Source organism: Eschscholzia californica, unplaced genomic scaffold, assembly GCF_041429995.1.
Source record: "Eschscholzia californica isolate CP2 unplaced genomic scaffold, dmEscCali1.0.p SCAF_3, whole genome shotgun sequence".
In the NCBI taxonomy this organism is placed as follows: Eukaryota; Viridiplantae; Streptophyta; class Magnoliopsida; order Ranunculales; family Papaveraceae; genus Eschscholzia; species Eschscholzia californica.
Genome location: NW_028238420.1, coordinates 54,895,519 through 54,909,237, shown reverse-complemented (window position 1 = coordinate 54,909,237; position 13,719 = coordinate 54,895,519). Strand labels below are relative to the sequence as shown.

The 13,719-nt window shown below is 35.8% G+C and overlaps 2 protein-coding genes across 11 annotated transcripts; one reads left to right on the top strand and one right to left on the bottom strand.

The window, feature by feature from the left end:
- Nucleotides 1-2,026: 2,026 nt before the first annotated feature.
- On the top strand, nucleotides 2,027-7,337 carry LOC147551996 (transcription factor TGA1-like). 2 transcript variants are annotated; one of them, XM_086672112.1, is made up of 8 exons: nucleotides 2,027-2,488; nucleotides 3,316-3,487; nucleotides 3,569-3,643; nucleotides 4,368-4,427; nucleotides 4,509-4,650; nucleotides 5,408-5,679; nucleotides 5,793-6,017; nucleotides 6,694-7,337. In XM_086672112.1, the coding sequence occupies exons 2-8, from the start codon at nucleotides 3,320-3,322 to the stop codon at nucleotides 6,844-6,846; spliced, it is 1,095 nt and encodes a 364-aa protein (XP_086528238.1). In that variant the 5' UTR covers nucleotides 2,027-2,488; nucleotides 3,316-3,319; the 3' UTR covers nucleotides 6,847-7,337. The 2 variants fall into 2 exon arrangements, with proteins under 2 accessions (XP_086528238.1, XP_086528237.1); XM_086672111.1 differs by having other exon boundaries at nucleotides 2,200-2,488; nucleotides 3,276-3,487.
- LOC147551995 (Tetratricopeptide repeat (TPR)-like superfamily protein) lies at nucleotides 5,053-12,607 on the bottom strand. Of its 9 annotated transcripts, none has more exons than XM_086672103.1 (6): nucleotides 10,146-12,604; nucleotides 9,678-9,783; nucleotides 8,893-9,027; nucleotides 8,255-8,323; nucleotides 8,094-8,163; nucleotides 5,223-6,820 (listed from the first exon to the last, which is right to left on the bottom strand). In XM_086672103.1, exon 1 carries the CDS (start codon nucleotides 12,304-12,306, stop codon nucleotides 10,333-10,335), a length of 1,974 nt encoding a protein of 657 aa, XP_086528229.1. In that variant the 5' UTR covers nucleotides 12,307-12,604; the 3' UTR covers nucleotides 5,223-6,820; nucleotides 8,094-8,163; nucleotides 8,255-8,323; nucleotides 8,893-9,027; nucleotides 9,678-9,783; nucleotides 10,146-10,332. The 9 variants fall into 9 exon arrangements, with proteins under 9 accessions (XP_086528226.1, XP_086528230.1, XP_086528229.1 ...); XM_086672109.1 differs by having other exon boundaries at nucleotides 6,532-6,820; nucleotides 8,094-8,181; XM_086672107.1 differs by lacking the exon at nucleotides 5,223-6,820 and adding an exon at nucleotides 7,700-7,913 and having other exon boundaries at nucleotides 8,094-8,181.
- Nucleotides 12,608-13,719: the final 1,112 nt, after the last annotated feature.

Below are 13,719 nucleotides of genomic sequence, written 5' to 3'. Positions count from 1 at the left end.
AATTAAGTAGTCATCTTAAAGGTTCAACTTGAATTTGCATTGAGGAAATTCTTTAAGAAACCCAAAATGAGATAATGCTGGTTGGAGTTCAACAAAAAAAAAAAAAAAAAAGATAATGTTGGTTGGAATACATCCCAAGAGCCAAATGCTAGATTGGCCTTTTAAAGTCCTTTTCTATGTTAGTTTAATGAACAAATCAAGACAAAAATAATGAAAAGCAACCCTTCCATATATCGAATAGGTAGGTGCTCAAACTTTTAATCAGAATAAAAAGAGTTTTATATTGGAAGTCAAGTATTTTCAATAATTTAAATCTTGGATTTAACCTTTTGGATAATAATTTAATTTTCATACTTTCTTCTCCCACAAAACTATTTTATTATCATTCCATTGCTAAAGTCCTGTTACTAACTAATAGAGGAGGCTTCTTAACAAAAAAAAAAAAAAAACTAACAGAGGAGCAAATATTTATGAGTTAATTTCTATTTGGCCCCCTATTTTATGACCAGCTTCTTTTATGGCTCACTATTTTCTGTAAATTCAAGTATGACCCCCTATTTTTATGAAAATGTCCTAACTACACTTCCTTTAAATATTTTTTCAAAATAATATTAAAAGAAAACATAATTTCCACCTCACTTCCCTCTTCGCTACTTATCTCTCTCCAACTTACCCCTCTCTCTCTCTTCAACTCACCTCTCTCTCTCTCTCTCTCTCTCTCCAACTCACTACTCTCTTCTCCAACTCACCACTCTTTTCTCCGATGAAGGTCTCCGGCCGAAAAAGAGAGAGAGAGGTGAGTTGAAGAGAGAGAGAGAGGTGAGTTGAAGAGAGAGAGAGAGGTGAGTTGAAGAGAGATAAGTGGTGGAGAGGGAAGTGAGGTGGAATTTATATTTTCTTTTTAATATTATTTTGAGAAAATATTAAAGGAAGGGTATTTAAGACATTTACTTCAAAAAAATGGGTCATATTTGAATTTATAGAAAATAGGAGGCCATAAAAGAAGCTGATCACAATGCAAGGGGCCGAATAGGAACTAACTTAATACTTATTTAAACTTTGAAGTTCAAACTAACAAAAATGTTGAAACCCATCACTTGTCAGAGCTTTTTACTACATATGAGTATAGTGTAGTGTGTAAAGGAAACATTAAATTTCTCACGCATATTTTCTTTTTTTAATCATAGTTAGCGTTAAGGCTTGACTCACAACTATTTTTTAATCCTAGATAGCCTCAACAATCAACACAGGTACACACAACTTTTTTGGTTACAAGTTACCCGTTGTTGCTGCAAATTCATGCATGTGTTGAAGTAATTGAGGGCCTCAAAATGACAACGAGAAATAGAATGAGCAACTCATCCTTCAATTGTGAGAGACCGAAAATTCTGATCTATGGGTTCAACGAAGATCACTAAAACCTAATCAATTTCCTCAAAACCCAGATTTTTTTTTTGTTGAGCTATCAAAAAAACCTAATCAATTTCCTCAAAACCCAGATTTAGGTTGCAATGTAGAAAAACCAGTTTAGGTTTGTTAGAGAGTGAGAGAGAGCGGAAATTCAAATTCTAGTAGAATTCCTCTTCCTTTAAATTAGTGAAAAATATGACAAAATAGTTAACTATGACTCAAAAAGTTATTAAGTTAGTTTTGTAACATTTTCGAATTCCAAAATTTTTCTTCTCATGCACGCATTTGATTTTGATTAAATTAACATAAACAGTTGGTAGACCAAGTGATTCCACGTTATTGACATAAACTCTAGAAAGTCCTGAAGGTCTCAGGTTCGAATCCCAGAGAAGGTAGAATATTTGGTTACTTGAGTTGGTATTATGAAGGTATAAATAAGGTTGTTGGACTTCAGATCATTATCTTGTTGGGCTATAGGCCCGATCTTGTTAGTGTTTGAGTGGACGGTTATCGAACTTATCACATCTACGATGTATCAAATGTCAAATATCACGACTGGAACTGATACCAGTGGTGGGGGTAGAAGTAAGAAGGTAGGTGGCGAAGGTTAAAATATACAGGTGGTGCTAACGTTGAGGGAGATAATAGACAGTGGAGTGACCTGGTGTGCACTTCCATTTTTTTTAAAATAAAAAAAAAATAGAAGAATTAAGTGGAAGTATGACAAAAGTTTAATTGGTTGACTGTAGATGGTGTGGTAGAAGTGTAACCCCAAACCCCCTTGTTATTATTCACTTTTTTTTTTTTATAATCTCTCTCTCCCCCTCTCTATCTATCTAAATTTTCTATCCTGATCTTCAGTTTTGTATTGATTCTCTCTCTCAAGTCAAAAGAGTGTTTATTGTTTGGGGGATTTCCCAAGACAAACAAATTTTTTTTTGTTTTTTTAAAAATAATTATACTTTGTATAACAAGGATTTTAATAACTTTTAGTAGGAAGTTTTGAGATTGTTGGATTTGCTTGAATGGCTGATTACTTGAGATTTAAACTGGAAGTTCTTCTCCTACTAACTTAAAGGTATCATATTATTTCTCCAAGAGTTTCTTGGTTTCAATTCCATATTTGATGATGATCTTTAAGCTACCAAATTATCAAGTTTTACTTGTGTTTTTTGTTATTGAATTTATTGGTTTTTATTGATATTTTTTACTTGATTGAGTTATGGATTCATTAAAGGGGTATAAAGATGTTTTGGTTGACAGAATAAAACATAAAAACTAGAAATTTGATGAATCAAATAAGTTTTGCTGATTTTTCATTATCAAGGAGAAGGCTTATTTTGTTTGTTTAGATGTGAAAGGTAGTCTAATTCTATCTTAGACCAATAAACGAATGCTGGCAATAATAGGTTCTTGAATTAGGAGAGAGATATTGAAAAGGTATCCAGATAATAGTAACTCTATTGAGATATGAGACAGATCAAGATGAAAAAATCCGACGATCAAGATGAGTCCAAGATATTGAAAGATATAAATGATATGGGCAGCGGGTAGAATCCTTTGCAAACGACTTAATTATGCAATGGGGTATTGTAAGTGGCAGAGTGGTCTTGTTGCCACGATCCACTGAGATTCAGCCCCATGTCGCATTGATCAGTCTCATATCTCAATAAACTCCGTTTTATAAGTTGCCGATAAATCTATAGGGACCAAATGAATATAAGGCAGATGATAGATATAAATGTTGAAAATGTTTCAAGCAATATTAGTTCTTCCTTTCTACTTCGACGGGTTATTATGTTTTATATTTGTAGTTTCATAGGGTTCACATAGTTTTTATAGAGATAGTTTTTGACATGCTGCAGACTCAAATTCATCAAATAAGTTCACATATTATGTTTGCAGTTCTATGAGTATGAGCTCTCCATCAACACAGTTTGCCACTTCAAGAAGGATGGGCATGTACGAACCACCCCACCAGGTCATGTGGGCAGAATCCTATAGAGCCGCTCATAGTGGTCCAAATACAGGTGCATCCATTATTATAGAGGTCGACAAAAATCAGGACAGCAACAAGGTGAGCATCCAAGTAGTAAGGGCCAACATACTTATTATATATATAAATGTGTCTATGCTAAATCTTGTTCAATTTCTCCAGTCTGATGACACATCTCAAGGAACAGTAGGATCGTCGAAGAAATATGATCAGGAATCGAGCAAACCTATTGAGAAGGTACACACCTGGTATATTTGTTGCGTGCCTTGGTTTCTTTTTAAGCTATTATCCAACGATAATTTCCTTGAGGAGGAGTGCGTTTTGTTTTAGGATCTATGTTACCTCTCTAGTCTCTTCTTAGGTCCTTTCCCCTCGACAAGCAGTAGTGACATCCTTGATTTTTATTATGATAAGCTAATGTCTGTCCTCTTTCTTCGTCTGTCGTTCTAATACGCCAGTATCATACACTGGCAGTAACATTTTCTCTGCCTAGGCAGTTTTATTTTGTATTCACGTTATTTTGAAGGATCGTTATATATATCACTGCGTTATCAGCATAACATGTTTAGTCAGCACTAGATCGTATTACATTGATGCATCACAATTCACATAAACTGTCACGGAAACGACACGACATATTGGTGAGTGGTGACGACCCTAAAGTTCAGGATACCGGTTCCCTAAATGACATAACATACTATTTTTACTTTTATCTATACCTATACCTTTAATGTACTAGGAAAATCAGGTGGGTAAATCCCAACTCCCAGGGATCAATCCCACGACCTTCTGGGTATCGGAGGGGTTGTTGCACAACCTCTACTAGGCTAACAAGCCCATGGCTCAAGACAGATTTGTTGGTTTCAGTTTTGGTGTTATCCAGTCTGGGAGCTAGGTTCCCTGGTTTTTCCCCCTTGCTATGAAAATCAGTTTCCTTATAAATGCATGAAATCATGTACAGGTATTAAGGCGTCTTGCTCAAAATCGAGAAGCTGCACGGAAAAGTCGTCTACGTAAAAAGGTAGGAAGGAGCAACTAGATATCAACCAAAAGGGGAGCTTCATTTTCAGATTTGGATATTGATTTTGAATTTCGCTTGTAGGCATATGTCCAACAACTTGAAACGAGTCGTTTAAAGCTGTCACAAATAGAGCAAGACCTAGAGCGTGCTAGACAGCAGGGTACATACCTTGGCGGTGGCTTAGATAGTAGTCATCTAGGGTTTGCTGGACCTGTTAACTCAGGTACGTTGCTAAATGTGCCAGTTGCTACTAAAAGTATTCTACTTCTACAAGTCTTGTTGAGTAAAAAAAATTCATCTTTTCTAAATTTCTCTGTAGCTGAGAAATTTTATTGGTACATAAGATTTAGTTGTCCCTCTAGCTTCGTATCATATTTTCCCCTGCGTCAAATGGGTATCATTTTACCTCTTCTCTCTCGAAGTTCTGTTTAGTCGGTCATCTCATTGGGCTGTCTATGAAGCACACCTTGGAAAACCTTGTGTTTGCCATTTAATGAAAACCAACAAGTTGTGTTATATAGAAACATCCGGGTTCCTACATTTTCTCTTTTTCAACAACTGAATTTGAGATAGTGCAGGTTTTTTTACGTTGAGATCCTTGAGAATATTCGACACTTGTGACTTCTCAATTGTTGTGGAATTTACAATTCAAACAATCTATGTCTTGTTTCGAGTCTTTCGACTTATTGCAATACATAAGTTCCTGATATTGTTAGATGGGATACTAGGCAAAAGATTTGAAATACGAAGAATGGTAAAGAAACTGAAAAGAAAGAGAGAAACTAACAGTCGAGTGGGTTTAATAAATGAAATACCAAGAGAGCTTAACCTTTATATAGAAATCGACTAAGGAGGGTTTGCGACATATGACTTCTTATGATAGTTTTCAGCCTTGAAATTATTCTTTTCCACGTTATTGCTTTCTTGAACTTTGATTTTCTTGTTTTCTTATACTAATCCTTACTGGTAATTTCTTGTAGGGATTGCGACATTTGAAATGGAGTATGGCCATTGGATTGAAGAACAAAACAAACAAATTCGTGAACTAAGAACAGCCTTGCAAGCTAATATAGCTGATATAGAGCTTCGGATTCTTGTTGATGGCGTGATGAATCACTATAATGATCTTTTCCGCATGAAATCGGCTGCTGCAAAGGCTGACATCTTTTACTTGATGTCGGGCATGTGGAAAACTTCAGCTGAGCGTTTTTTTCAGTGGATTGGAGGGTTTCGACCATCAGAGCTTTTAAAAGTGAGCTTTTCTATGCAACCTGTGCTTTTTAAGAGTCCACCAATAGATATACCCTTATAAGAAGCCATTAACGCTTGTTCTGGTATTGAGCTTCTAATATGCGATCCATATAGGTTCTCACCCCACAATTGGATCCATTGTCGGAGCAACAATTTGTGAACGTGTGCAGTCTACAACAATCATCTCAGCAAGCCGAGGAGGCACTCTCGCAAGGAATGAATAAGCTCCAGGAGAATGTTGCTGATTCTCTGGCATATGATTTATTGGGTACAAATTATATGTCGCAAATGGCTGCCTCTATTGGGAAGTTGGAAGCTCTTGTGAGCTTTGCGAACCAGGTATCTTATTTCCTCCTGCTATCAATAAGTCCGCCATGCACACTTACATTCTGAATCTTAGGTGACGGCTCTGTTTGCATTCTTTTTCATGAGACGTTTCTTGGTTATTCCTTCACTTCAAGAATTTTTCCTTCCATTAGTTAAAAAGTCTATGTGGGACAAATAGCATAAGCGGTCAATTTTGATTGAAGAGATGAAAATGTCGGAGCTGATTCCGGGACATGCCAGTTCAAGCTTGGTCAGGTGTTCCTATCTTCGTGTGGGGAGTCTCAAGCTCTTTTTATAGCAGCTACTATAGATCAATTCCTTAGAGGATTAGCAATTAATTCCCTGTTAAGACTTAAGACATAGGAGAGCCAACGCTTCCTCTTAGATTGGCCAAAATAAAGCACAGTCTCGTAACAACACTTGTACTAACCCAGTAACCCTTGGAATTGTCTTACCTTTAATCTATCGGCCGCAATGTTACAGTCTTACAGAATCATCAAGGATTACCCTAGTTCGTTTCGGGTACTTTCCAGAATAAATTGATTATTGTTTACTAGTACTTGCACCCAAGAGAGAAGAAGCTCTTTATCAATATCTGAATGAATTTATTGATTTTTCATATATACCAGTAAATGAGGTCCACGTTGATCGAAGAGACTGATAATTGATGTTTATAATCTGGATATAGGCCGATCATCTTCGTCAGCAGACCCTGCAACAAATGCTTCGTATATTAACGACTCGTCAGGCAGCTCGAGGTTTACTTGCTTTAGGAGATTACTTCCAAAGACTTCGAGCATTGAGCTCCCTCTGGGCTGCACGACCACGTGAACCAGCATAATTTCATAAAAGAGAAAATAAATCATAGAATATTTTGGAATATAATCACGGGAACACGTAGAACTTGAGCAGCAAATAAAGCATAGTTGTCTTATCAAAGTCACCCTAGGTTATTCAGATCTAAAGAACATGAAATAATGCTGCTGAAATTTTTGAAGCTTTTTTTTTTCCTCAGATAGGGAATTGTATATATAAATCTTTTTCTTGCTTTTGCTCTTTCTATTTAGGTATAATTGACCCTAGATGCACAATTGTATGGTATCTTGCTAAAAAAGGGGATATGGTTGAAATCATGGGTTCTGATATTTAACTAGGAAAGAGTATGCACTTGTGTGTATAAAATTGGTAATGTGGTGATTTGTCTGCATTTTGTTTTGGGTTTGTATCAAGAGAGTAACATATTGTAATGCCTTCAACAAAAAAAAAAAAAAAAAAAAAAACATATTGTAATGTAATTGGGAAAAAATTCTTCTTTTGATTTTTTTTTCTTCATATGGATAGTCGTGTAAAGCACTTGTATTCACTAGTCACTTCATTTAGATATAACTAGGTTGAGGGATTCAAGGTCGAAGGTAGGTACAATATGTAAGACTTGATAGCGTTCAGTGATTAAACAAGACGAGGTTCTCTATTTATTTCACCTAAAGGAATATAACAAGCTCAAAACAACGAGATGCATACGTGTGTGTAATACTTTTTTTTTTTTTTTTTGAAGCCAAGGGAAACATTTACGTGTGTAAATACTATTGACGGAGCAACCATATCTAATACATATTCCAACTCTTGAACCATGTGAACCTCCACTCGTCAAGATCGCCAAATTACCACAATCAAGAATATCGATAATCCAGCTAGACCAGTAAAACCAAAATTCTTTTTACTATCATAAAGTCTTCAGACAGCATAACCAAGGCTTGTATATATCTATTAACAAACCTAAACCACTTTCTACCCATTTCATTTCTGAGATCAGTGTAAGTTTCCTGCCTTCAATTAGGCTGATTTATCCAACCAAGTACTCTACCTGATATGGCTTTAAGCCTAGTTCCAGCAACCTTTAATATCAATCTGACAAGAAAACCATTAGACAGGCAGATGGTTCTGAAGTTTTAAGCTTCTTAGCTTATAAAACCTTTCCAATATGACCAGTTTCAGAATATGTAATGCAACAAGGAAATCATGTTTATGATTAATTCAGCATAACATTATCAGATCAAAAGAAACGATAACAAGAAGATACAAACTCACCGATCGTATAAGCAAATAGAGGATGTAGAACCATGGCTTTAGTCTGGTTGTGACTTTGAAAAATTACTTCCTATACAACCAGGCAAGGCTGGTATTTCAAGTTACAAATCCCCTCAATTACCCAAAAACATTAAATTAGAAGATCAGACACAGTGTAATACCTATTTTAGTGGGGAGTTTCGGCATGAAAGAACTAGAAGAATGCAAAAAACAATCACCGGACAACGGACCTGGAAAAGACTCAAATTTAACAAGTTAATATATCTCATAAACAAAACTAAGTAAAGAGAACTTACCATATAAATCCAACTGTTGCATTTAAGTCAATGTCGATTATCACCAATGTACTACTAGTACAGTCACTAGCCAATTCAAATAAAAGATGAGTCATGCTGAAATTGGCATATGAACTCTGTTGGACATTTATCATCGACATTCTTGAGAGTACCACAGTTCAACCGAGCAAATATTGAAAGTTTAAACGTTAAGTACAGGTCCCAGAATTACCCACCTATCATCTAATAAGAAGCTCTAACCATGAAAAACAAACTGATTCTAGTAGTTAGATTTTAAAGAACTAGAAAAATCCACAATGATGCCTGTGATAAATTTGTTCAAGGCCAAAGTAGTTGCCTATTCCAGTTCAATCCACATTAGGTCAATAGTAAGTTCTGCTCACTACTATTGCTTGAACAGAAGAAAGTAAACAAGAGGAGTGAATTCAACAGAAGTGAGATTAGACGTAGAAATATAATGACAAAAAAAGTAACCGATGTTATCAACTAACCAAAAAGCTCACCATAGAGACAAGATGTGAATTTGTGGTTAGAAGAACGAAATGATTGGGATGAACATCAAAGATGAGACTAATTGAGAGCAAGGTGGTGGCGAGCAAGTATGAAAAGGGGGGTGCTGCCTTCAAAGTCTTCGGAATCTATATAGATAGAAAAAAAATGACTCGAATTACAACCATGCATTTCTAATGTGGTTGAATGATTTCTTTCTCTCAAAGTGCTATTTGAAACACAGATTATTCTACTATTGTACCTTATGACTACATTCATTTTGTGATTTTTACTCTCTTTACTTTTGAGCCATGCGATGCATGCATCCTAATTGCAAATTTTGTGCTACAAATACAAGCCATCAAAATTCAGTAAAAAGAAGTGTTTGATACAAAACGGGGCTGGCATTCAATAATAAAATATACTAAATTTTATCAATGCGGATATCCTATATGTTTTTCATTTTGAGTTCCAGTGAAACAAAAGCGAAAATTTGTGTCTGAGGTCCAATTATGATGTTATGGGGTGCAGTTAAGTCCGTGCTAAAATGCGCAGGCATTACTACTTTCCGAATTCAAACAAGATGTCTCAAGTATCCATTCCTAGGAGAAAAGCAACATAAACATTATCTGTAAATGAGATTGTTAACAAAGTAAGAATATCTAGTGCAATAAAGTTTGTAGCCCTAAAACAAAATTAACTTCTGAACTCCAATCACTAGAACAGAAACTCAACCAAAACCACTGTTAAGCATATTATTGATCTTTATAAAAGTAACCGTGTGATTATCAGTTAGTACCTGGAGGACCTTAAAATTAGCCTCATAACTTCGGAGTCATTAATATATCCTTGTAATTTTGCTGCAAGAATACCCTTCCAATTCCAAGTGAAGACTTGAAGATAGCCTACATATTTTGTTAGAAATTAAAAGACTTCAATTTCCGAATAATGAAGGAAATTTAATTTTGCACAGACAAAGAAGAATTAAGAAGATTAAACTTCACTTTGATACTTCACTTAACTTGATGGAAAAATAAACTACAAAGACTGGTCTATATATAGACCAAAATTTGCCCACTAACTACGACCACTACTAACATAATCCCTGTAACTTATTTATTAACCCCACTAACTTAGCCATTAATCCCACTAAAGAAAATACCTTACCACTAATAGACCCACTAATTACTTAATTAATCTACTAATAAATTTGAGTTTACATAATATTAACAACTTCCTTGTGAAATCGAATTCAAGGTGTGCCTACCTTCAGGATTACAGTTGGTATTATGTACAACTTAAGTAACCCATGTCTGAAATATCATAACAGATATCTACACCCTATGTAAGAAAGGCCTCCTTTGATGTAACACATCAAATACAAATTGAGTATTACACTTTGGAAGTACTTGCAAATCAATCCAAGTACGTAACGATTCGTGTCAGAACTATCTTCAAGTTTCGTGGTTTGCAAGAACTTGTAACTCTATTTTATATGGATATGGTTGCAATACTTCTTCCTTCAACTGCAAAGATAAACCATCTAAAACTTCATATATTAGTAAGCCTTCCGGATGAAATCGATCCTCAACCGTAAATACGTGAGCCTTTCCATTCACTTGAGCAATACTTCGACCTGGTGATTTTTTCAATTTGTTGGATTTCATCAATTTACGTATTTTAGCAACATCTTCCCATTTTCCTTCTGAAGCATAAATATTAGCCATACCCACATAAGAAACAGCAGTTTCGGGCTCCATCTCAAAAAGTCGACGAGCCGCAACTTCACCTAATTCTGTCTCATTATGAATTTTACAAGAACCAAGCATAGCACCCCAAACACCAGCATCAGGTTCAACAGGCATGTTTTGAATAAACTCCAATGCCTCTTTTAGCTTTCCCTTTCGTCCAAGAAGATCAGCCATACAAGCATAATGTTCTAATCTAGGGATTGTTTTATAAACTTTTGTCATCAAATCAAAATACTCACACCCTTTGTCGAGAAACCCTGCATGAGTACAAGCTTGAAGGACAGCTAGAAATGTTATATGATTTGGTTTAATACCCAAACCCACCATTTCATGGAAAAGATCCAAAGCTTCTCTAAATTCGCCATTCAAAGCACATCCTGAAATTATAGTTGTCCAAGACACAATTGATCTCTCAGGCATGGATTTAAAGATTTCACGGGCATCTTCCATACTTCCACATTTTGAGTACATATCTATCAATGTGTTACAAACCATCACATTCCTTTCGAAGTTATTCAAAATCATATACTTATTAATCCACATTCCAAGTTCAAGATTTCCTGTTTGACCACAAGCAGATAGCATAGCAACCATAGTAACTAAATCAGGTTTCTCGCTACTTTCTTCCATGGCGTGATATAATTCAAGTGCCTCCTCTATATCCCCTTTCTCAACGTACCCATTAATCATCGCTGTCCAGGAAACACAAGTTCTTCTCTCCATAGTGTTAAACAAGTATCGAGCAGATCTAATATCTCCACACTTAGAGTACATAGAAATGAGGGTGTTAATCAAACAAACATCGGTATCGCATCCCATCTTGATACCGTGAGAATGGATCTGTTTACCTTGTAAAATCGCTTCAGGGTGAACAAATGAAGAAGTTAAACTAATAATGGTACTCAAGTCCGGTCTAATTCCATTACGACACATTAGTTGGTATAAACTGAATGCCTCAAAGAATCTCTCAAGATGAGCATATCCAGCTATCAAAGAATTCCATGAAATTACAGTTCTAATGCCACTAGGAATCTCCTCAAACAGCTTTTCAGCCGATATCAAATCATTGCACTTAGTATAAGCAGAAATCCAAGTATTGGCAACTGAAACATCATCTCCTATCCCAATTTGAATCCCAAAGCAATGAATGACTCTTACCGAATTCAAACCATTCTCATTATAATTTGATTGTGTCAAGCCTATAACCGTAATAGAATCAGGTCGAAACCCCATTAATCTCATTTGACTGAAAAGATTTACAACTTTATCAAAACGACCCAATTGAGCAAACCCATTAATCATGACATTCCAAGAAGCAACATCTCGTTCAGACATTCTATCAAACAACTTTGTAGCACATCCTAATTGGTCGCATTTCATGTACATATCCATCATAGAAGTCTGTACAAAGATATCAGACCAAAAACACGACTTTAAGACATGGGTATGAATGATTTCAGAGAATTTGATGTTAGAAAGCTTGGCAGATGCTTTAGCTATGAAAGAAAATGTTAGATTGTTAGGTTCATAGCCGGATTGCTTCATTTGGCGGAATAGAAGGAGAGCTTTATGAGGGGAGTTTTCATTTACAGTAGTTCTGATTAGAGTGTTCCATTGAGTAACTGTGGAAATATCTAAAAACCGGTTTAGGGTTTTAGTAGTTGTGGTGCTAACCATGTCACAAATTCCAAAAGCTTTCAATTTTTACAGGAAATAGGATCAAATGGAAGACAATTTTTACCGGTTAAGATAAAACCCTAGTTACTCGGCTCCTCCTCTCTGTTGTCTATTTCAGAAGTTCAAGCTCTCTCGGACAGATACAAAGATGTTGAGAAAATCTTATGAGATATGTTTGGCGCGCGAAATTGAATGTGTCCAGATTAGGGATGGGAATGTTGTCCGCCGGCCAGATACCCGAGCCCAAGACTGACCACGGACACCCGCTACCCAGTGTGGGTAGATCTCGAGCCGACCCAATGAAATTTGGTGGCCGGACTTGGGTTAAAACCCTTGCTCGAAGTTACGCCCACACCCGAGTCTGATAGGGCAAGCCCGAAAGGTGCCTATACATACCCATTCGTTTGTGGTCCATTACGAAGTCCAAAAGAAGAAATCCACTTCAAATCTTTAATAAGGCGGAGAGAACAATGTCGTTAGACGAGGGATCTCTAAACTATTCGTCATCCGTTAGACCTAGGGTAAATAAATCCACCAGTACCTAGCATATATACCCCACGTCCCCACTAAACTCTTGCCTTTTCACTTCTCTTTCTGTCATTTTGTTAATCTACTGGTGTTTCACTTTCTTCTATTTCTTTCACTCTACTTAATCTTTCTCTCTCTATCTCGTTTCTCTTTGAGTCTCTGTTTATCTATCAAGTACTCAATAAGTGAAGCACAATTGACAAGATAATGGAGTCACGAAGAGAGAAATCAATTGGATTTTCATCTTTTCCTCTCATCATTCTTCGTTTATCATCTCTTATTGTCATCTAGTTTGTAAGATTTAATGTTTTCTGTATTGTAACGTTCTTGTACCAAACACTTCAATGTTCATATCTCTTGTTTCAAGATCCACTATGGTTCATCTTTCTTAAGATTGTGTTTTTCTTCAATGTAAATCAAATACAAATCTATACAAGATTTATAACTAAGACCAAATACAGATTTGTAGACATTATTAAGACCAAATACAAGTATACATATATCGATATTTGATTAATATAAAATATAATATTAACAATCTACTGAAATATGAAAGAATAAATGAGTTGATTCCATAAACAAACAAATAAAAAAATGATTCATACTTGGATGCAGAACTATACTTGATACCCGAACCTACGACCTCATGGACTTAAGAGAGGTGTCTCCACCAAAGAGTGGCGGACAATAGACCTCATCTTGTTTCATCTCCTTTACACCTAATAAATATAAAGCCTTTTTTCCTTATGTCTTTCTCACAATTGCTACTAAAATCGATTTGTGAAAATTCATTAGTTGTTCCGAACATCCAGCATATAAGTCTAGAATCCCTTCATGAATTGCTCCACATTATAATCATAAGCTTTCCCAAGAAAAAAATAAGTT

Coding starts and splice junctions, on each gene's coding strand:
- LOC147551996 (XM_086672112.1), top strand. CDS start 3,320: ATGAGTATGAGCTCTCCATCAACACAGTTTGCCACTTCAAGAAGGATG. Junction 5,680..5,792: donor GACCATCAGAGCTTTTAAAA/GTGAGCTTTTCT, acceptor CGATCCATATAG/GTTCTCACCCCACAATTGGA. Junction 6,018..6,693: donor TTGTGAGCTTTGCGAACCAG/GTATCTTATTTC, acceptor ATCTGGATATAG/GCCGATCATCTTCGTCAGCA.
- LOC147551995 (XM_086672100.1), bottom strand. CDS start 12,306: ATGGTTAGCACCACAACTACTAAAACCCTAAACCGGTTTTTAGATATT.